The following is a 23,317-nucleotide window of genomic DNA, read 5'->3' as shown; positions in this document are numbered from 1 at the left end:
AACAGGCACAAGATTTTTTCTTTTTGCTTGTTTTTTGTTTTGCTTTGTTTTTTACTTGCAAATTTTATAATGTGAGCAAACATGAGATTTTTTTTATGTGGTTCAGGATTGTGTTATTAGATAAAACCTGACCACAAATATTTATATGCTTGATACCATAGAGCTCAGTTAATTAGGTCTAACAGCACATCATCTTAAGGACTGAGATACCATAATATCATACAATAATCATGGAGAGTTTTCCTTGTTTAGCTTAAACGTGGTTGAACATATCACCTAAGGTCTTGTGTGGATAATTTACACAGCAGCAAACATAGAAGCAATAAGGTTTATTACAACAGCAAAAGATGCCATTATTTTTTTGTGATATTGTTCATAAGAAACTTACCTGCATACGACCAGTCAATGTCCTCTGCTAACTTGCGTTGATTTCTGTATGTATAACCTCCAGCTGCATCCAGAACAGAAACATTATCACAAAAACATGTCATCAGGTCACTAATGCCAGTTACAAATGTGTGCTAAAACTATTTTCTTCAATTCACAGTATCATAGTAACAGTGTAGCCTAAAACATTAAATGTTATAATGAGGGTAGGATGTTTGACAAGGGGCACACTGTTGAGTCTGCACAGCAACTGACCAATCTCTTACCTAACTAGAAGTTAATGAGTTGTGTGCTTCAAGACTTTTGGGTGATCTTATTTGCCTAGTTATAAGATCAAAATGGCATATATCCATAAAAATGGATCTACTGGCTGCAACCAGGAGTTCATTATATCATTGTACATCAGGTTCAGAAGAATCAGGATCTGAATATGCCTTATTGATTCCATCACAGCAGTTCTAAAAGTGCTTTTCTCGAATCAAGCTCTGGACCTTCTTGCTGCAAGGCAACAGAGCTTCATATACGCAATGTGAACAGTAAGAAACAGATATTACTCTAGCCACCCTATAAATGTGACACATTCAAAAAATACCAGGATGCTCACGAAGATCCCCTTCTGATAGTCACAGTCTGTTCATTAAGTCCTTAACTCAAAATCTTTCTGACTAATTGACATCTTTCTGTTTGAATGTTTGGCCTTGGTCCATTAAATCTCTGGAAAAAAATGTTTGATAATATAAAATTCTGTCTGGATATAGGCTGTCTTATTTCCTCAATAAAAATGTTCCATTTGGCCACATGTGAAGCTTCAAAAGCCTTTTAAAACTTAACTTTATAAAGTTTTAGATGTGACTAAGACTATAAAAAAGTTTTTTAAAACCAATTTACAGTTTAGACCAAGACATTTAAGCTCTTAGTAGCCTCTCTACATTTTAAGGTGGCTGTCCAAGTACACTGTGGTTGCATGATCTGGTTGTGCTTCCCAGCACTGGGTTGCAGTACACAGAATATTTATAAAATAGGTTTTCCTTCTATCTGAGACAGACCTCCACAGCAGGAGGTGAAGATCCCCAGTTTCAGGGGGATGAGAAGACTGTTTCTGTCTTCCAAAATCCTTAGTTGGCGTCCTTCCGATGCGGTGTTAAGGAATGACACCGCATAAGTTTAGGTTAGGATTTATTATTTTTCATTTCTGCGACAGAGTGACAACTTGTCCAGGGTGTACCCCGCCTCTCACCCAAAGTGTTTGCTGGAGATAGGCACCAGGACCCCTCCTGACCCCACTAGGGACTAGGGTGTTGGAAAATGGGTGGTTTTCATTATCCAATCAAGCTGTACTGACCTTTTCTAATTTTGATGAATTAAGAAAGCATAAAACATTTTAGAGAAATATTGACATTAAATTACTATGAATCACTGTCGTTCAAAGGTTCTTAAACAGTATTAAAATCATCTTAATGCAAAATTATGGGAAGTATTTATAGATTGCCTTAGTGTGAGTATAGCAGAAGCTATTTAAACATCCCTAGGACTTAGGGTGCAGATGAGTTTTTACCAATAACCAGCTAAATAGATTTTCTATTAATTGTGATGTGGATTATACCCTGTAGACTTATTTAATCTAGTTCTGGAGAAGTAGATAGCTGGCTTGGTGTAAATCGTCTCATAGAACACATTGAGATGTTAGGGGAAGCTGAGTACTTCATGTGCAGAGTGGGTTATCCTCTCAGTGACAGGAACTTCGAAAGGAATGGGACAGAAGGAAAGCTCGTACAGTAATACTGGAAACCCGTGTCAGGTACACAAGACACCAAGACCGCCATTTCATAGGGCAGAACAACAACCCCTCATCATCAACGAACCACCTCCATGTTTGGTACCTGCATAATTTATCAGATTGGACTTTTGCACACCATGAAAGACATATGGACTGGTGGTCTATATGTTCCAGTGTTGTTCATCTGTCTATGCATCAAAATGCAATCCAAAGCAGAATCTGATTTTATAATGAACTAAGTTGGTAAATAAGTAGCATTTATTTAGAACCTTTTTAAAAATAAAGTGCTTCACAAAAATAAAACAAAAAATAAAAGCTACAAATTGATTAAAAGGCAACCCAAACGAGTGTGTTTAAAAGTCAGTAATTGCTGTGAGCACAGTGATGGTGGTACCAAGTTCAATATCATTAGAGTCACATTCTGAAGAGCTTGATCTCCACAGGCCTTCAAATGAACCATGAACAGCATTTAGTTACATGCTCACGAAAATCCCCTTCTGATAGTCACAGTCTGTTCATTAAGTCCTTAACTTAATGAGTTCTTAATGGGGACCTGGGCATGGAGTACTGTATACATCAAAACTAAAATCTTAAAATGGATTCTAAAATATGGATGCACAGTGGCGCAGTTGGTGGCACTGTTGCCTTGCAGTAAGAAAGTCTCTCTCCTTCCACAGTCCAAAAAACACAAGTACATCTTACTGCAGCAAACAGAAAAGGGTGCAGATGGATCACTGTCAAATTATGTAGCTTTCGGTATACTTCTCAATATGTTCCTTAGTCGCATCTTTTCAGGCCTGCTACTGCCTCTAGTAACGTGGGGGTGGTAACACAAATAATATAATTTCATTACTAGATCAGAACAACACAAAGTCTATATATTTTTTTTTTTCAATTTTCTTCAGGATGTAGAGCTAATTAAATTACCTAAACAAGACAAGACCTGGATGGTAAACAAATACTGGATGGTTGGCCATCCAGTTTCTCTCGATGGCCAACCTGTTGAAACTGTGGCAAATTTTAACTACCTTGGGTCATTCCTTGGCAGTCAGCTCACCTTTGCTGAAAACACTGATTATATTTTCAAGAACTGTTTTTGCAATGTGCAATGGTCCCATTTCCAAATAAGGTATGTGACAGTGGTCCGTCCCCATCCCTTTCTGTTTGCTGCAACGAGGTCCATTAAAAAAAAAATAAAAACATGACTGTTAGTTGGTCTCTAAATTCTCCTTAGGTGTGTGCCAGCATGGTCGTTCATCATATCTGCAACAAATTGGCAATCTGTCTGGGGTGTACCCCTTGCAAACGCATTCTGCAAAATCAGAAAGCGAGCCAGATTTATCTTATTTAAACAAGTCCAAGCATGAATAATCATTCATTTCTGGGCTGAATTTGATACAAAAGCTGAGTTTAGAGCTGTTTCTTAAATGACAAAAATAGTTTCTAACAACCTGTTTACAGTGAGTTTCAATAGGCTGTCAAAACAAAAAACAACATAAACATTTTTGACACTGTTCTTCACTGAAGGAGATAAAAACTTATTACCTCAGAATCAAGATATTATCAATAGGAGCATAAGGTTCAGGGTTTCTGTCTTGTCATCTAAGTATAACTCCCATGGATCCATAATTTGATTTCAGACATTGGCCAAGCTTTTTGTAGTCTGTGCAATTAAGACTTTTTAGAAGACCAATACAATTGTATGTCATCTACATACACGTGATAAGACACATGTTTATAACATTTAAGAATTTTACTCAAAGAGTAAAGATACAATATAAAGAGGATTGTGTCTAAAACACATCCATGGGCTTCACAACACATAGCTGCATCTAAAACATGATTATTCTTAAAACAGTAAAATATCTCTCTCTGCAAGATATAATTTAAACCATTTCAAAACAAAAAATCCAAAAATGTCCTTGAGTTTATGATCCACAGTGTTGAATGCAAAGGTAAGATCTAGTAAACTCCCTGGATTCAGCTGCCATTACCAGATCGCTTAAAATTTTCAGCAAGGCCATTCCATGAAGTGCAGTTTACGTAAATACATGACAGATGACATTTGCCTCCATAGAACTATTTAGTTGTTCTGCAAAAACTTTCCCAAGGACCTTTGAGGAAGAAATTACAATTTAGAGAATAGCCAATAGCTGTTGGGGAGAGCTAAATGGAACTGTAGTTTATTTAACAAACAAGTTGCCACAGCAGTGCCGAGAACCAGGCACTGCACCAATGAAAAGAGAACAATTATTCTAACAAAAATCAAAAGTTTTTGAAGGACAAGAGAGGCGTGAGTGGGTTATGATGATGTTTATGGCACTGTTCACATCCAGATTCTCCAGTTGTAAGCCTGGAGGTGTTGACCCTCATGCTGATCCCCACAGGATGCAGCATGATGCCCATGTCGACCATATTTGACCACAACACTGGGGCCAACAGCATCAAAAACAGCCATAAAATTAGATATGGAGGTAACATTTGGATCGCTGGAGGTGCAGCAGAGTAGACATATCCTGTAGTGAAGAAGGCAAACTGATGTTGGAAACTTTGTTCACAATGAAGTTGAAAAACTCATTGCAAAACTCTTTTGTCAAGTGGGAATGATTAATTACTAAAACTTTCGCATTTTTTGGAAAGTTTGATATTTGAGATATACAGACCACTATAAATGTGTGCCTTTTAAAATTAAGGCAATTCAAAGTTTTTTTTCTGACTTCAAAGACATTAACATTGAAGGCCTGATGTGATTTATGACTTCCAGCTTCACCCTGGATCTCAGAGCAGGATTAGGGGTAGGACAGATGGAGTCCCAAGCCGGTCTCAGTTAGGGTGGAAACAGGCTGTTGAACCAGCTGCTGTGACATAAAATACCTGTCAGCTTCCAAACAATACACCAGCAGCAGTTTACTGTCTTCTTTGTGTTTGTGTATCTGTGTCTGCCTGATGGTTAAAAAACTGTTCGAGATAAGAACTCTTATGGTGAAGCTTTATCCAGCTTTTATGTTTTCATAGCTCATGTCCTTTTGGTGTTAATATTAAAATGAACAGTGAAGTACCCAACAGAGAAGTAACTGTCGTTTCTACACGCTGTCAGTATGGTGAAAGATACCATACAAATTAAATTTTTAGTTCCTAACCTATGAAAAACCCTTTGTGCATATTGTCAGATTCCTCAAATAATGACCCATGTCATTATTTTTTCTAAAAGTTATTACTTTTTTTGCCATCTTCTGCCAAAAACAAACAAACAAAAAAAAAAAAAAAACGGTGATTTTTATGTTTTGTTTTTTTGGACTTAGGGCAATACTTTAGGAATGTCATAAAATGCAGTACCTTGTCGCTAAAGCATCTCACCAGTCCTAGAGTCACAACTGAGTCATAGTGGTCATAAATTATTTAGGGTTCTATCTTTTTGTGCAAATTTGGTGCAATTTGTTTAGTTCAACAGTAAACGTCCAAAAAGACTCTTACTACTTTTTTTTTTTTCCCTTTATTAACCAGGTAAACCCCATTGAGATCTGGGTCTCATTTTCAAGGGGATTTTCCTCAACAGTCATTTCTTCAGCAGTAAAGCTTAGTACAACTTTGTCACAGCCCCTGTTCAGTTATGAAAGCACAGTACTCCTCTCTTCCCACCTCTGTCCCCCCCATGGCGAGTCAGAATTTGAATTAGTAAGGGTGGCCCTGGCCTTGCTACTATCGATGTATGGATTGAAACAGACGTGTACTTTATCTCCATAACACCAGTAACTTTAGGGGTTGTTAGGACTCTCCTTTTTTACATGCTCCAAAGAACATTAACCATCATATAGCCTCTCTGAGATATACAGTGCCTAAAAATATTTTATAGTTTGATAAATTGGCCAAACAGTAAACAAAAAAAAAAAAGTAGTCAAAAATGAAAACTGATTTCTACAAAAATAATGACAATAAAACAATACAATATAAAATAAGTGTTTGCATAAATATTGACTCCCTTCTAAAGAGGCAGATCTAATTCAGCAGAGGTCCAGCCACCTTTATATCAAGGATGGACTAGAGTTTGAGAGAACCCATGTGGGAGACTCCATAGTCAGGTGAAAGAAAGATTTTTGCTGAAGCATGGTGGTGGTAGCATCATGCTGTGGGGATGCTTCTCAGCTGCAGGCCCTAGAAGGCTTGTAAAGGTAGAAAATAAAATCTATTTTCCAGCAAGACAACAAGCTGAATAATCCATCTTAAGCTACACAGAGATGTTTGAAGACAACAAGGGAGAGGTTCTGGAGTGGCCCAGAGAAAGCCCAAACACCGACCCAACAGAACGTTTGTGGTAGAACTTAAAAAGGGCTGTTCATAGCTGATCTCCACCAAAACAATTTGAACAGTTGAGCAGGAAGAATGGAGGAAATCTGCAGCATCCAAATGCATCCTTAGTCCTGTCCACATTGACTCCCTGCTGGCATGGAAGCTAATGCTGTATCTTGCTAAATGCTAACTGGAAGGGTGTTAATATTTATGCAATCCCTTATTTTATGTTACATATTTTTATTTATCATTATTTCTGTAGAAGTCAGTTTTCCCGTCAATTAAAAGGCTTTTATTGAAAACCTTTTCAAGAACTAAATTAAGTTGATCATGATTAAGTTACAAAATCCATAAAAAGGATAAACATCCAAAAAAGGTTTGGATGTTTAGGTTTCAACTTTGAACTAAGTTGACACTTTCACTAAAAAGTAGGATAAGTCATCCATAAGACGAATACACTGCATCCTTTTGTTGCGTTTTCATGTCAGGTGCTCTTTTCTGACATTAAGGCACATTGTATTTCATATGATACTTGCATTGCTTATTTGATTTTGTTTTTAATCATATCCAGAAATGTCATCTCCTATACTAAATAGCATTTTGTTCTCAAGGGAAATTGCATGGAAGAAGCAATTTCCCTTGGAAAAATATGTTGTATTGAATTGTTTCATATGGGAAACACTGAACAAGATGGACTGCAGTACCATGAAATTTCCAGTATAACTTACAGGAATAAAGGTCCAGTCTGCGCCCAGATTAACCTATCTTGCTATCCCTGTCATAGCGCCTGGTATTAGACACACCACCCCCACCCTGCTCAGACCCTTGTCTCCTTGGCATCTGGAGAACAGGGGTAGGGATTTGGGTGGATGACTGGTGTGACAGAAAGGAGGGGCTAGTTGTTACACATTCTGCTGCAGAGGCACCAGTTGTCACCCTAAAAGCCTGTGGATGTCCGGGCTCTCTGAGGGCTGAGCTAATCCTCTTATTCATCATCCAACTGGGGTCTGTAGGACTCCCACAGACCAGAGGGCAGGGCACACCACACTCCACTGAATGAATACACTGACACAGTTATGGCCTTTTCTCTCTAAAGAGACATTATGCAAGAACTTTCCATAGATTGTAATGGCTTGTCTTTTTGTTCTCAACCGCCACCAAAACCCAAACTTCACTCTGCCATTACACTTTACTTTGTTCATTAAAAATGAGCATTTGTCTTCTCCTCTGTTGAAACATTAATTTTCAATAAGCTAGAGGTCTCCTTGAGGGAGCCTACAGACTATCCAAGCAAGTCAAGTTTATTTGTCTAGCACATTTCAGCAAGACAGTTCAAAGTGCTTTACGTCATAAAAACACCAAACAGTAACCAATTATGAAACAAGTAATAGACATTACATTCCCTAAACAGTCCCCTTGTCCTGGAATAACACATTTTTATTTGTGACCAACTGAATCTGAGGCCCTTCAACCTGAAGCTTGTGGACTAACATGATTCAGTTTGTGTCCTTGTAGGTTAGCTTGTAGAAATTTCTATGTCTTAAATTCTTGAAAGAAATAGATGGACTGCTCCACCTAGTTTGAGGTCAGGTATTTAGTTCAAGAAGAGGAGTTTGAATATTATATATATATTATTTGGATGGATGGATGGATGGATGGATGGATGGATGGATGGATGGATGGATGGATGGATGGATGGATGGATGGATGGATGGATGGATGGATGGATGGATGGATGGATGGATGGATGGATGGACAGAGGCCTAGTCTGTCATAGTGCAGGTGATGCTGTAGTCTGAGTTGGGGAGTGTACTGTGGAAAGCAATGTGTAGGTTGACCTAATTCTCAACCCAGTCTTGGATAAGCAGAAGACAATGAATGGATGATGACTGCTTAACAGAGTTTAATAATTTAAAGGAGTTTAGTTCTTGTAAACTGACAAAGTATTTTTATGTTATTTTTCAGTATTATGTGGTCAAACCTCTCTGTAATTCAAAAAAATGAAGTGGAAATTCTATCCAAGTGAAAAGATGGACATAAGGAATTCCATTGATAATTACCAAATAAAAAAAGTATTTCCATATATTCTACAGATTTTAAGCATTCTTAAAGACAACAAGGTGGCCATGTGACCCCAACAACTCTAAGTCAGTCTGAAATCATGGCGAGTGTCCAAGTCACTCTTACAACAAGCTCAGACTCTATCTGTGATGGTTTTATCCTCTGGACACTTGGCAGTTTTGAACAGTGATTGAACAATTGTAATTGTAATATGTTATTTGTGATTTTAAAATGTATTTTAAACCGTTTTATAGGTATAAATCCTAAAACAGGACAGTAACCTTTGGGCACTGAAATGTTCCCAAAGGTTGTCTGAAATGATCAAAGCTTTTTCTTCACAGGTATAAAAGTGCTGCTGCTGGTTTATGTAGACCATTCAAAGAGCCAGTTCAAAGAAGGGGCACACCTATCCATTTGAATTCAGTTGGTAGGTGTGTCCACTCTTCTAAAGTTACATGTAATTGTGTGCACAGTCTTGTGTCTTTTGATCTAAGTCTTTATTGTAAAGAGTATGTGTTGTTGCAGAGGTCAGACTAAAGTTAAAACAAACAATGACTTTGATACCTCATCATGTAGAGGTCAGATACAGCGTCGCCAAACTGTGAAGGCAGCAAAATGTTTAAAGATGAAGAATGAGGCTGAAAACATATTAAATCAAAGGTTTCAGTCTCAAGTTGTGATAAGTGCAGCTTATCATCAATACAATCAGCATTTTCTGAAAATAACTCTTGTAAACGAAGATATGTGATGCATTTCAGTTGTGAAATAGAGGTTTGAGTCCAGAGGATCAAAAGGGAACCTCTAAAGCTACAGTGATTGTGAATCACAGCTGACCTCTCTTACGCCAAAACAGCAGCTAGTGATTCATCACAGGCCCTAAAGATGTTTAGAGTGTACACTAAGTTCTTCCTCAATCTTCTACTGTAGGACCACTTCAGACAAATCAAAGGATATTGTCACAGTGCTGCAGGCAGACACATGAAAACTTTGCTCCTCTGAACCTTCGAAAAATAGCAAAACTGCAACAAGCAGCAACACAAGGGAGATTGTTCTGCAGAGAACTTAACTCATCATCAGCCGAGGCTACGGGGTTGAGCTTCAGAGTCTCTCATGTTTCTGTTTTAACTATAAATGGCAGAGAATATAAGCTGTGGGTTATCTACTGGCTAAGCCTACTCCCCTAAAAGGAAGAAGAGACATGAAAGAAACAGCTACAGCAGATGGTTTTGGCCCAAATTAAAACAGAACAGACCACTACCAGCTCACAGTCTGTGTGAAATCTAAATGAAACCTGAAAATATCTTCTTTAGTAAGTCATCCATTTCATGCTGTATGATGCTGTGCTTGTTCCGTTGTATTCAGCATTGTTGGTTAAATCTCATTATTCTGTTGATAGTTTATTTTGTTAATTGATGAAGTTCCTTCTAATTTTTGATTTTTTGAGTCTGCTGACAAACATAGCCAGCTCCTTCTTTCTTCAGGGTTTAGAGATATTATTATAGAATAAGTTGCATGCAAAGTGTAACCTATTAAGACCTGTATTAAAAATTTTACTTCTGACAAAGTGTTGAAATGTTCAAAAGCAGAATGCTTATGAGTAAGCATTCTGCTTGACATTTTTTTTGCTTGACAGATTTTGTGAGGATCAGCTGTAAAATATTTACTTCCAAGTCCTGCCACAAATTTGCTATAATATTTAGACCGGGACTTTGACTGGGTCACTCCAGAACATCAAAACTGTTATCAAAATTGGAACAAATGGTTCCAAGTGGGGGCTGCACAGTGGCGCAGTGGGTAGCGCTGTTGCCTTGCAGCAAGAAGGTCCTGGGTTTGATTCCCGGCCCGGGGTCTTTCTGCACAGAGTTTGCATGTTCTCCCTGTGCGTGCGTGGGTTCTCTCCAGGTTCTCCAGCTTCTCTCTGTGTTGCCCTGCGACAGACTGGCGACCTGTCCAGGGTGTACCCGGCCTCTCGCCCGGAACGCAGCTGGAGATAGGCACCAGCTGCGTGCCTATTCTCCCCGTTAGGGACAAGGGTGCTCAGAAAATGGATGGATGGATAATAACAAGAGAAAAAATAAAATAAACTTGGAATCAATACACAACACTCAATAGAAAACACCCAGCACATTTTGATGAGATCACCACATCCCGTAACTCTCTCCCGGTGCGCCATAATCTGGAAACAACTCCACTTGAAAATAAAGCTGGGAAAATGTTTGAGACCGAAAATAACAGATTTGGATGAATGTTAACTGAAGCAGGAACACCGCATGTGCACCCACAATGAACTGTGTCAGTTTAAGGGGCAACAAAAAGTAAGTTAGCGATTGTGCATGTTTGTGTATGCGTATGCGGGTGTACTAACACAGACTATATCAGCTTGTGATGGCTCCTCCGTTACAGTCATCATTCACAATTTCTCCTTCTGTTCACTGATTTGGCAATTAGAAAATCAGAGAAATCCAAGTGAATGGGATAAAGACTGGACTGCGCTGTGAAGGGAGATTTGAAATTGCATAAAAGGGCAATGGCCAGGTTTTTTACTCATGACGATATAATAATGATTGCATTCCCTTTTTGTTTTGTGTAGTTAAAATTCAACAAGCTAAACAGATAATCCATATAATCAAGGTGAATATGTTTAGCTTTTTCTATGGAGTGGCAAAGTTTTTGAAATTGTGTAGCATCTCTCCAATTGAAAAGATGAGAAGTCAGAAAGACACTCAATTAGTGGTGGGTAATATTCCAAAAAATAATATCATGACATATTTGTTTAAAAATAAATCTTATCCTTTGAGCTCGGGTCCTCTACCAGAGGCCTGGGAGCTTGAGGGTTCTGCGCAGTATCTTGGCTGTGCCAAGGACTGCACATCTCAGTCCAGAAATGTGCAGTCCTTGGCACAGCCAAGATACTGCGCAGAACCCTCAAGCTCCCAGGCCTCTGGTAGAGGTATGTGGTATGTTGTTCCTGGGATCTGTTGTAGCCATTGCTCCAGTTTGGGGGTTACTGCCCCGAGGGCCCCGATGACCACAGGCACCACTGTGGTCTTCACCTTCCAGTTCCTCCCTGAGGCCCTGGTATTTCTCCAGTATCTCGTGCTCCTTTTTCCTGATGTTGCAATCACTTGGTATTGCTACATCTACCACAACGGCTTTCCTCTGTTGTTTATCCACTACGACAATATCTGGTTGGTTCACCATTACCATTCTGTCTGTCTGGATCTGGAAGTCCCACAGAATCTTAGCTCTGGCATTCTCCACCACCTTTGGGGGTGTTTCCCACTTTGATCTTGGGGTTTCCGGTCCATATTCTGCACAGATGTTTCTGTACACTATGCCTGCCACTAGGTTATGTCGTTCCATGTACGCTTTCCCTGCCAGTACCTTGTTCTTGGGCGGCCAGGATGAGGGCCTCTGTGCTGTCCTTGAGTCCAGCTTTTTCCAGCCATTGGTAGGATTTACTGATATCAGCCACTTGGGTTATTTGCTGCTGGTACATCCCATGTAGGGCCTTGTCCTCCCATGATGGTATCTCTGGCACCTCAACCTCCGTTCCCTGTTGTCTGAGACATTCACTGAGCACATTGTCTGTTGAGGCTATGCCTTGCCAGTAATCAGATATATATCTATATAGCTATATAAAGAGATTTCAGAGAACAATTAATAAATTAAATTCACTATAAACATGATGGTCCACCAACACAAATTCTAAAAAGCTTAAGACAGAGGTAAAACATACATTCGACAATTTTATACATCTTTCTGGCCTGTTGACAGCTGGAGATAGGTACTGGCAACCCTCCAGACCCCAATGGGATAAGAGTGTAAAAAAATGGATGGATAGAAATTTACACACTAAAACCAACTGCTCCAATTGCCCTTCAGCTGTCCTCTGTCCCTCTGCAGGACACTTGACCTTCTCCTGCTGCCATCCCACCGTGTCAGCACTTCATCATCAGGAGCTGCCTTGCAGGAGCTGCTCATCTGCTGCCATGAACTAATTGCTTTTTCACTTGCATGAAGCCATCATGCTGCTTCAGTGCAAGAGGGCAAACATCATCAGCACCAGTGCCATTCATTAACAGGCAGACATTTTGTGATTGTGCCATGGGGATGCAAAACTATTTTTAGGGAATGACTAGATTGAAAAAGGCTGCAGGGGGTGGGACACAGAGGAAATTATGGATTTCATTCTGTGTCCTTCTCTAACCTTGACACAGTAAAGCAAGGTGTCCAATTTAGCTGTGTTAGCTTGTAATGACAACCTGATTAGTTATACAATTTAAACATGAGTGTTATATGTATTAGTTTTTGCCAGCTCTAGATTTATATAGATCTTGTAAAAGTATTTATACTTTCAAAGGTTTTCCACATTTCACACAAAGTGATCCATGACTATAAAGTTTCTAAAAAGAAGTCTTATATGCATTTATATTCAGCCTCCTCTATCCGGATTCTTCAAAAATAAAATCCAGTTCAATAATATCTGACTCAACAGAATCCATCTATGTATAATTGAATCTCAGAATGAGTTCTTAGCTGTTCTATAAAAGCCTCAGAGGTTTGTTAGATAATATTAGAGAGTAAAGGCTTCTAAACACAGCAGACAGGCCAGGAAGAAAACCACGGCAAAGATGGCAGCTCCTCCAAAGTGCCAGCTAATGCAGAGATCCACTGTTCAAGTGGAAGAATCTGTTGACAGGATATATACAAGAACTGCACTTGATAAATGTGGCCTTTATAAAGAGTAGCAAGGAGAAAACCATCTTTTGTTGAAAGAACACTATAAGACTACCCTGAACATACTGTCTCCATAGTTAGACATGATGGTGCCAGCAACCTGCAGTGGGAATGCTTTCAGCAGATTTTGAGGATTTTGTTAGCAGATCAGTATTGATGAAAAAGTGAATGGAGCAAAATCCAGTATATTCCTGGATGTAAACCTATTAGACTGTAGAATACCTAAGGATAGGGTGGAAGTTCACCTACCAGCAGGAGAACCACCCTGAACATACAACCAGAGCTACAATAAATGGTTTATTTCAAAGCATAGTTCCATGTCAGAATGACCCAGTCAAAATGCAGACTGACAATAGATGTTCCATCCAATGTTACAGAGCTACAACTATTTTAAAAAGAATAGAAAAGATAAAACAATGGGCAAAACCACAAATGACTTATAGATTTAACTGCAGTGAAAAATGCTTTTTAAACTAGAATACATTTACATGCTGATTTTAATATTTCAATAATAATTTTAAACCTCATAACATTTTTTCTTCTACATCATTATTATGCTCTTTTGTCTGTCTGCCACATAATCTGGATAAAAGACATTGAATGTCCATTTTATGTCAGATAGATAGATAGACAGTCGTGTGAAACTGCAGTTGGCAGTTATCACTGTTGATTTCTTCAGTTTTTTGACTACATTTGGAATATTAAAGAAAAAAGAGGAGAGATGATATCAGATCAAGACGGTCTAGTAAGAACGTTATTACAAAGAAAAGGAGATTTGATGGCAAGGCCATCCTTGTCATCAACAATGGATTGGGATAACAGAGAAAATCTACATCTAGCTTTGTGAGTATTTAGTTGAACTTGAGTTTTTTTCATAAGTATCATTCATTCAGACTTGACTGGATGTAACTTTTACATCCCTATGTACTGGTCTTAAGAAAAAAATTCTCACTTTTTACACCTTACCACATAATAATCATGTTGCACGTTTTCAAATTCTGAACTCACATGTAAGCTTGACACTTAAAATATCAATATCTTTGTCTTTGGTGTTGGTGTTGTGTTGTGCATCGTATTTCATACAAAACATCAACCCTCTTATGAAACCCTGAGGTGTATTGTCAGCTGCTTTGGCTTGCTTTCTATATATAATTATTTTTTCAGTTATTCAATTTTATGCATTTAAATAAAACTATTGTAAGCTACAAGTTTAACCACAATTGTAAAAGAAGCAAAGAATAACTTTGCAACACATTTAATCCCCGAGCCACAACGCTGAGATCTAATGTGAAATGTGATTTAAAACAGGATTCATTGCAGCCTTAGAAAACAACAAAATGTACCCATAGAGTTCAGTAAAGCTATTATTTATTTAACCTTTATAAAAAGCTACTTTTTGGTAATCAGTCCAGCATCATAATTTTGGTACTGTATCATCACTCTTGGTCATTCTTTGAAGAAATCCTAAAAGTAACTGTTGACCTGTTTTTGTTTTTCAAACAATAGCTTTTCTCTCAATTTGTCAGTGATCTGAATAGAGACATGGTGATGAAGAGTTTAACTTCCTGTTCTGTAAGCTTTTACTGTTGTTGATTGAAGACTTAAGCTCATTGCTGCTGAACTTGTGGAAGCTGATCTGGATAATAAGGTCAGACTAATTCATGAAATGTAAATGTTCTGTAAATATGAGAAAGGCCCTGCTGAAGCCCATCCAAGGCCTTTTGTGTGATCTAACATCTGCCTAAAGCAGTTCTGCATTCACCTGCTTATTAGAGCCCCACCACAAGCAAATGAATGGAAAAGAAACAGACCGTATCAGCCCTTTCACTGTTGAGGACTTTTTCCAGCCCATGTCCTCCTCTTGGGCCTTTTATCGATGGTCTTTTACTGCATGGCTTTTTCTTTGTAGTGCTTTGTTGGTCTATGGCCCTTTAGATAAGGGCCATCGAAGGGTCGGGATCAAACAGGCACTACAATCTTGCAGCCAGAGCATAAGTGGATCCCAAATCCAATAGCTCTCCACAAGTTCCTCTACAGAGGCTTTACTTGTTTTACTGACAAACAGGACCCTGATGTGAGGGGTCCTATCAGAGGTACTGTAAGCCACCTGGATTTGCCAACATCCTCCATAACATAGTTTTGAAAAGCCACGACTGCAGAAGATGAGATGAAGGAGAGGGTGGGTCAATGTGGTGGCAGAACGCCAGGCAGGCATCAACAGAGACAATATGGCCACCCCACAACACCATCCTTCAACCCTCACACACCCAGAAATGAGAGGGCAGCCAAATGAAGAAGAGGATTAAAAAAACCTTAAGGGGTTGAAAAGAAAGAGAGTAGACAGCAGATGAATGAAGCTGTGCCGCTGCCAAAGGGGAGTGATGCATGAAAAGGGTTAACAAAACCTGTGCAGCAGCAGAGAAGATGTAAAAGAAAGACAAAAAGTGAGAGATTAAGAGCTAAGAAAAGCAAGGGCAAAAGAGTTAGAAAAAATGTTAAATAGCAAAATATAAAGATCTTGGCATGAGGGAATACACTGTAAGAAAAATTTTTCACATGCCAACAATTAGAGGCTACACTAAACTACCAAAGGCATGTTTAAACAAAGTAGGTCTTCAGGCTCTCTGGACTGATATTGATATTTCAAGAAAATATTTCCAACCTTAAAGTTATTACATTTAAATTGTCATAATAATAGCTAAATTACTAGTTGTTTACAAAAACCTAATGTGTATACATAAAGATCAAGAAAAAAAAACATTATCTATTTAAGGATAAAGCACTGTACTAAATCAATATGCTTCATTATACCATGATAGAATATTATTATTATATTATCATTTTATTAAAAGTAAAACTTGATTCACAATCAGGCTAACACCAGGCCTGTAAAATTTTAAACAATGTTTTAAATAGAACTTGTCTAACAACATGAAGCCCAAACTATCTTAAACATCATGGCTCTGTTGAAAAAAAGAAAAAAAAAATCACAGACGAGAAACAAGATCCCTAACATTTCTAAATCAGAAAAAGGTTAGAAAGTCATTTCTAAGTCTTTAGGACTCTAAAGAACCACAGATGTAAACATGAAATAGAAGTGAATTTTCCAAAACAGTTAAAGCATGTACTCTTAAGTGACAGGGGTAGACATGCACAAAAGTGTGCACCATCTTACTTCTTGCCCCAAATTTAAATTTTCTCTTCACACAATCTGTATCCCAATGTACAACGGATACACTGAGATAGCTTTTTCATGAAAGCATGCTCACACACCAGGAAGAGACCTTAGTTTATTTCTTTGTTGTGGGTAATATAATTTCCTTCATTATTTCATGCTACACTATTAACATATCTATTCTGATCTCAAAGATGGGCAACAGTAAAACTGTATTCATTATTTTATAAAGTCACAATCACAAGTTTTACAAGTTTTTTTTTTTTAATTTTGCTAAGTTAAAACAATTCCCATGGAAAAATAGAGCTTTAAGTCCAAAGAACATTTGTCAACACATGGTTAATTTTACATAGCTTATTTAAAAGAACAACTGATATTTTAAAGTCAGTTTAAATGATTTAATACCATTTAGACAATATTGTTTTATGATTAAAGTTGACCAAAATAAATAGAATAGCCTTATCTGATGCAAGATGTGATGTTTTTTACAGTGTACAGTAGACAAAGCGGGCCTGAGAACAGAGATAGAAGCTGGCAGGAAATGAGGTTGGTAACAAGGCTGGGGATGTTGAGGAAGACTAATGAATTAAGGAGTGCCGCTTAACCTGCACTCCAATCTCCCTGTGAGGCCTCCGGGCCCGAGGAACCCCAAAATTCCCCACCCCACTCTGCCACTCATTCACCCACTCTGTACTCTCACACTTTTTCCCCAGCTTCACACTGTCACAGCGTCTCGTCCTTTTTCCAAAGACTGGCAGTGACACAAATTGCCATGCAATTATGCATCACACTTGTCATCAGCTTAACTTTATAGAAGCTGGTTATTGAAATACAATAATTTTTTGGAACTGTGTTCCTCATACAAATTTGAAAAAGGTCAGCTTTGAAATGAAGAAAATTAAAGTTAGGCAGGCTGTTCTTTTTTCCCACTGAGAGTTGTCTCTTGGCAGCTCACTTAACACAACAGAAGCTTGATTAAATGCAATATAAACTTATAGGTTGTGCATGTAGACTTTGAAACTAAACAAAATGCCATAAATCCAAGCTTAGCACATTGAACACTGAGTTGAACATGTTTCCAGTTTCAAATAATATCAGTGTTACGAAAAGCTATGCTAAAGAAAAGACTTCAATCTGTTTTGATTGAAAGTCATTTAACCATTTAAAGGCTGACAGAAGAAACTGTCACAGAATTTTAATTTTTAAAACCACAACAGTGTATTGGATACTCTGAACATGACAAAACAGCAAATGTTTCAAACATTGTCCAGTTTTCACAAATTTGTTATATAATATCTGATACATTGGGCTTTTAGGGTCATATAATTATCAAGAGACAAAGCAGACCTTTTGAATTCAGAAAAACACGTTTACCAATTAAACAACTTTTTTTTGCTGACTATTTTTTAGAACTTTAAAAAACAACCTGTCAATGTATTTTGCCATTTTAAACAAAAAGCGAAATAGTAACAGATTTACTGGTGTGAAGACACAGGTCTCAGAAATATTTCTATCAAGTATCAGACAGTCTTTTATCATATGATGATGTGATGTCATATGATACAAACTGGTCCAGTTTGTTCCCCATCTTTAGCCCACTGAAAACTGAAGCTAGCCAACACTATGAGTAAAGTAAAATTATGTATTGACCTTAACAGCAAGAGAATATATTGTTCATGGTGTTAGGTTAGGTTTCCTCCATTTATAAAATTATGTTTGTAAAATAGTTGTCTGAAGCACCATCATAATGCTACAGCTAGCATAAGCAGTTTGCTATAATTGTAAACCCTGCTTCATGGAAACATCAAATAAAACAACCTAACTTAGAAGCTGCTGTTAATTAATTTAATCAGCAAACTTATGTTATGTTATGTTACGTTATGTTAGCAGTCATTTGTAAACAGTACGGTAACTCAGAGGGGACAACATTATTCATTAGTATGACATACATGCTTACTTTCACTCATGATTACATGTTACAGACTGTTTATGAGACTGGAATCCCTGACTTCAAATCTAAGGGAAGTCTGAAGTTTGCTTTTGCATCCCTGGCTACCATCAAGTTTGAAATCAAGGAAAAGAAATCTTCATTTGACGCAAGCAAAAGTCGGTATAATTCTATGAACGACTGGCTTATTAAAACTTTTTTCATATTTATGTACACTCTGCCTTTGCTTTGCTTGCATTTTAGTCCAATCTCACCCACAGTATCACTGTGTGATTCCATTTGCCTGCTAATTTGCTCTTGATAATATGTTACTGAGAGAGAATTAGGGGATAGTTTTATAGTAAATAAAGCACACATGGATCTGACTAATACAAAGCATTTTTTTTTTACCATGTATGCCAGGATTTGGTCCATCCAGATTTATTTAGCAGGATCCCAGTACAATTTCTCTTTCTGGCAATTTTGCACAATATTTTGAATAGAAATCAAATAAGGCAGTAGATTATATCGGTTTACATTTAAACAGATAAAGTTGACTTATGTCAACCAACAGCTTTTCTACTTCACTGTTGCAAGTGCAGGAGCTTTACTGGCTTTTTAAATTACTCTTAAACATCAAGGCATGGTGATAGGGTTAGGTTTGTATGTCACATGCTTCAGCCTTCCATTTTTCTCCTAGGCAACTCAGAGACACCAAGGATGCCTAAGTGCAAACACTATTTGCCTTGTCTTGTCAGCTAAAAGGAGAGGCTCGTGATTTGTATGGATGTACTGCCCATGAGATTAAAACTCAGTGCAGCTCATGATCAGGTGATTAGCTATGGACAGAACAGGAGCTGAATGTCTCTTATGGCAGTGTTGTGACATAAAAGTCAAACTGTTTGGACAAATATATGAGTCAGAAGGGATCTAGAGTGTGGCCAATTTTGTCATTAACAACACCAGACTTCTCAATAGCTCACCTGAAAAAAAAAAAAAAAAAAAAAAGAGGTAGCCCTGCTGAAACCAGTCTACATACAAAAAAAAGTGTGTTTAACACATTAGGTCTATTTTGTGGCCTAAACCAATTAGAGATTGGTGATGATCCAGCTGAACTCCTTCTCCACTGTCTGAAGTTGTGTCAGAACTGGATTTACCATGCTTTGAATATAGAATGCTCTCATTTTCATCCTTTGCCATCTTATTTTGGTGGGAAGATTCAGCGCCCCCTTCACATTGGATAAGGATCATTTTATAGGGGATATAAAATGGATAAGGGATAATGTTTTTCGTATGGACTTGGAAAAGATAACATTTACTGTCCAAGGTTCTGAAAATAGATTGTATAAAATTTGGCACCCTTTTTAACTGCTTATGAGAAATCTTCTCATTTCTTCTCTTTTCATATTTGAGAATATCCGTCCATCCAGTGTTTGCCGCTTATGTGGGGTCGGGTTGCGGGGGTAACAGCTTAAAATGGGAGACCCAGACTTCCCTCTCCCCAGCTCCTCCAAGGGAATTCCAAGAATCCCAAGGTGTTCCCAGGCCAGCCGAGAAATATAGTCCCTCCTGCGTGTTCTGGGTCTTCCCCAGGGCCTCCACAAATGTGTAGATATTATACAAACAAGGTTTCTCAAAGGCCATTGATATCTTCTTTCTACTTTGTGCAAATGTTATTTATATTATTTCAATTAAGTTTTGCATGAGTGTGACCTCTGTTAAGGAATTTATTTGTGGCTTAAAATCTGTTAAAATTTGATTGCTCTGCATATTCCGTGTAATTTTTATTTCATGGTTTCTATAATGACAATGAAGATTATTGATTGAAAAATTGTTTTGTATTACATATGAATATTTTGCTAATAACCACTAAAAATACATTTTTAGTGTATTTTCTGCCACAGAGGTTAGAAAGTCATTTCTAAGTCTTTGGGGGAAAAAACTGGTGTTCCTAACTTTTGTGTTGGTATACCTGAGAACAAAAGTTAAGTGCACCAGTGAAAAAAGTTGGTCTGGAGCTCAAGTATGTTCATATTAAATTTGATAAAAATGTGTATATTTAAAAAAAAATTCTACAAAATATTATATTGAAATATCTATTTTTTTTACAGCCCTTCTAACTAGTCACTACCCACCTATCCATTTCAATAACTGATAACGTGTCCAAGCATAAGCAAACTGAAAGACATAAAACAGCATCACAGCACTGGTTAGTCTTTGTCAAGTATGTGTGTCATCTACATACTGTAATATTTCATATAGTTCTATTCAACCATCCTTACTAAATGTGTTGCTAGAGTCTTTGAGCAGACAAAATACCATGAAATACATTATGAGCTTATACTTCTACTAACAGTTAGCCTGTCTTCCTCAGATGTTAATCAGAATGAAACCAAATATTTTAAGCGCCTCATTGGCCTGCAGCCAAAATGAAAGTGGAACAAGCAAGACTGACTTCCTACTAACATTAAAGTCCTTAAACTCTGGATCACTTCATTCTTGCTTTTAGACACTAGATGAAATCCTGACAAAGTTCTCTGTCCTGGAGAACTGGCAACAGAAACTTCACTCAATTAGACATAAGATCATTGCAGTGAGTGCAGGTGTCTCTGTGAAGCATTCCCTAGTGAAAGAAAAATATACTTTAGTATATGTAAAATATACTTACACTTGTGTAAGTATATTTTACATATACTACCTATAAATATATACGTAGTTTACTAAAAGCATGCTTGTACCGATTTTGACATAATAACTTCAAACATACTTAAATAAAATTTTACCAAAATAAACTTTTAAGAAATATATTAAATAAAAGTATACTTTAAGTGAAAAAATATGTATTTGCTCAAGTGTAAATATACACTTACTCAAGTGTATGTTTAAAAAAAATCTATTTTGAGATATTTTAAAGATATCTCAAAATAGAATTCTTAAAAATGTACGTAACATAATTTAATAATTAAATGATTAATTTCAGTATGTTTTAAATTACATCTCAATGTATACTTTAGGTGCCTTAATAATCTTTTACTATTTTTGTTAAAATGTCAAAGAATAAAAAAATAACAATCCTTATAGTGGAACTTGATGTAAATAAACATCAAAATATCTAACATTGACACTTTAGTGACAAAGGTTCTACAACAAAAGCAATACTTTTTATCTCTCTACGAATATGATCTGTTTTCAGTTTTTTAACTAAAAAACAGAAGCTGTCTTCACGCAATCCATTTTCAGATGTATGATGTAAGATCTATTAGTGAATGGCATTAGCTCCAGTTCACACTCCAAACTATAAAGTGTGCAATAAGTGGGAATATTGCACACTTTCAGTTCAGTTGAACAGCGCCATAAAGAGTCGAAAAGCCACGAAGCCGGATAACATATGATGTTCAAATTTGCCATTTTTACTCGCATAATATTGAATTAAAAGTAAATAAGCCCTTGATCATTTTGATCAATTCAAGCTGTTGACCTCCTAGTCCAAGTAAGACAACAACACAACTGGACAAGAACCGATGGAAATTAAATATGGGTTACGAAAAGAGCCCAAAGGGAGGCAGACTGCTAACGTGTTGCTAGCTGGTGGTAAGTTTTCTTCCAAATGCTAATTATCTTCGTTTAATTAGGAAGAGTGCAGTGAAGAAATATACAAACTTACGTTGGTTTCAGAAATAATTATTTTATTAAATTCATTGTGACTTTTATGATTCATTCAGCTTCATATTATAACTGCATGGAGGAATTAGAAATCCTAAAGACTTTACTGTCTCAGAATAAGCTCTGGCTCCACCAGATCACCACACCAGTTCTGAGGATGTAAGGTTTTTTGTTTTGTTTTTTTTCTGAGCAGCTGGCCACATTCTTAACAGCAAAAACTGGTGTGTTACCAACACTAAGCGCTTTATAAACATGATTTGATTAAAAAATAATAATTGGACAGAATTTATTCCCCTTGTTGATCTACCTCTTCTCTTTCATAAATTTTATTTGTTGTTAGCTTTCAGGGCCTGGTGATGGACTGTGACCTGTCCAGGGTGAACCCCGCCTCTCATCTTATGACTGCTGGAACTGGGCACTTCCAGCCCCACTCCCCACCCTGCAAGATCAATGTGTTCAGATCATGGATGGGAAGCTTGTCAGGTAGATTGTCTCCCTTAAGTCTACACTTAAAATAACTTCATAGTTAATGCCAACATCAACTGATTCTATGATATTGCTGTCTCTTTTTCTACTTCTAACATAAACAGGCACATACGACACCCAAAAATGTTCAGTCACTACAGGCATCCGGTTCCAATCATCATCAGTTCTAACGACAATATGTACATAGCAAGTCCACAATGTCTTAAAATTGTAGGTCATATTTTTTTTTTCTTTGCTGTTTTTCTGTGCTCTTTAAAATACAATACTCTGGTTAATTGCTCTATTATTCTCTTTTTGTACGTTTCTGTTAAGTGCAGTGGTCCAGTGAATGGGAATGTTCTGCTGATCCTCATTGTTCTTAGGAAGAAATGTCAGTTGTCTGGCGTAAAACTGGAATACTGTGATTCTCAATGAAAACAATACTCTGTTCTTAGTGAAATATTTTTTACATTTCCTCTAAAGTGTACCTATTGTTTTATTGTGCTAATTTTCATAAGCATGTTGTCTGTAAACTTTGAATGTATTGACAATTTGTACAATTCTGTGATAGTATATTGGCAATGTACTCTTGAAAAATGTGGGTAAGACTGTATTTGACGGGGTGTGGATAAGACTGACATGATACTGTCATAAACACGACAGTAAATACAATTAAAGTACATTAAGCACAAAATTAGTTGTTCCAAAATGTCACACTTTAAGTTAATTAATCCTAAGTGAACTTGAAATATACTCAAGTATGTTAAAATTTAACATAATTAGTAAATTATTTTTTTTTTTTACCAGGGCTGGAGGATTACGGCTGTTGTTTCAG

The 23,317-nt window shown here is 37.2% G+C and overlaps 1 protein-coding gene across 5 annotated transcripts in view; it reads right to left on the bottom strand.

Moving 5' to 3' along the window:
* Positions 1 to 23,317, bottom strand: part of ptprz1a (protein tyrosine phosphatase receptor type Z1a) — a 78,852-nt gene that overhangs the window by 54,784 nt on the left and 751 nt on the right. For all 5 annotated transcript variants that reach the window (XM_055025415.1, XM_055025416.1, XM_055025417.1 and 2 more), the window contains exon 2: positions 389 to 451. In XM_055025415.1, coding sequence (XP_054881390.1) covers positions 389 to 451 — 63 coding nt within the window. The remainder of the gene's footprint in view (positions 1 to 388; positions 452 to 23,317) is intronic.

This window comes from Poeciliopsis prolifica, unplaced genomic scaffold (assembly GCF_027474105.1).
Source record: "Poeciliopsis prolifica strain line A6 unplaced genomic scaffold, Auburn_PproV2 SCAFFOLD147, whole genome shotgun sequence".
Lineage (NCBI taxonomy): Eukaryota > Metazoa > Chordata > Actinopteri > Cyprinodontiformes > Poeciliidae > Poeciliopsis > Poeciliopsis prolifica.
This window is presented reverse-complemented; position numbering and strand designations above follow the sequence as displayed.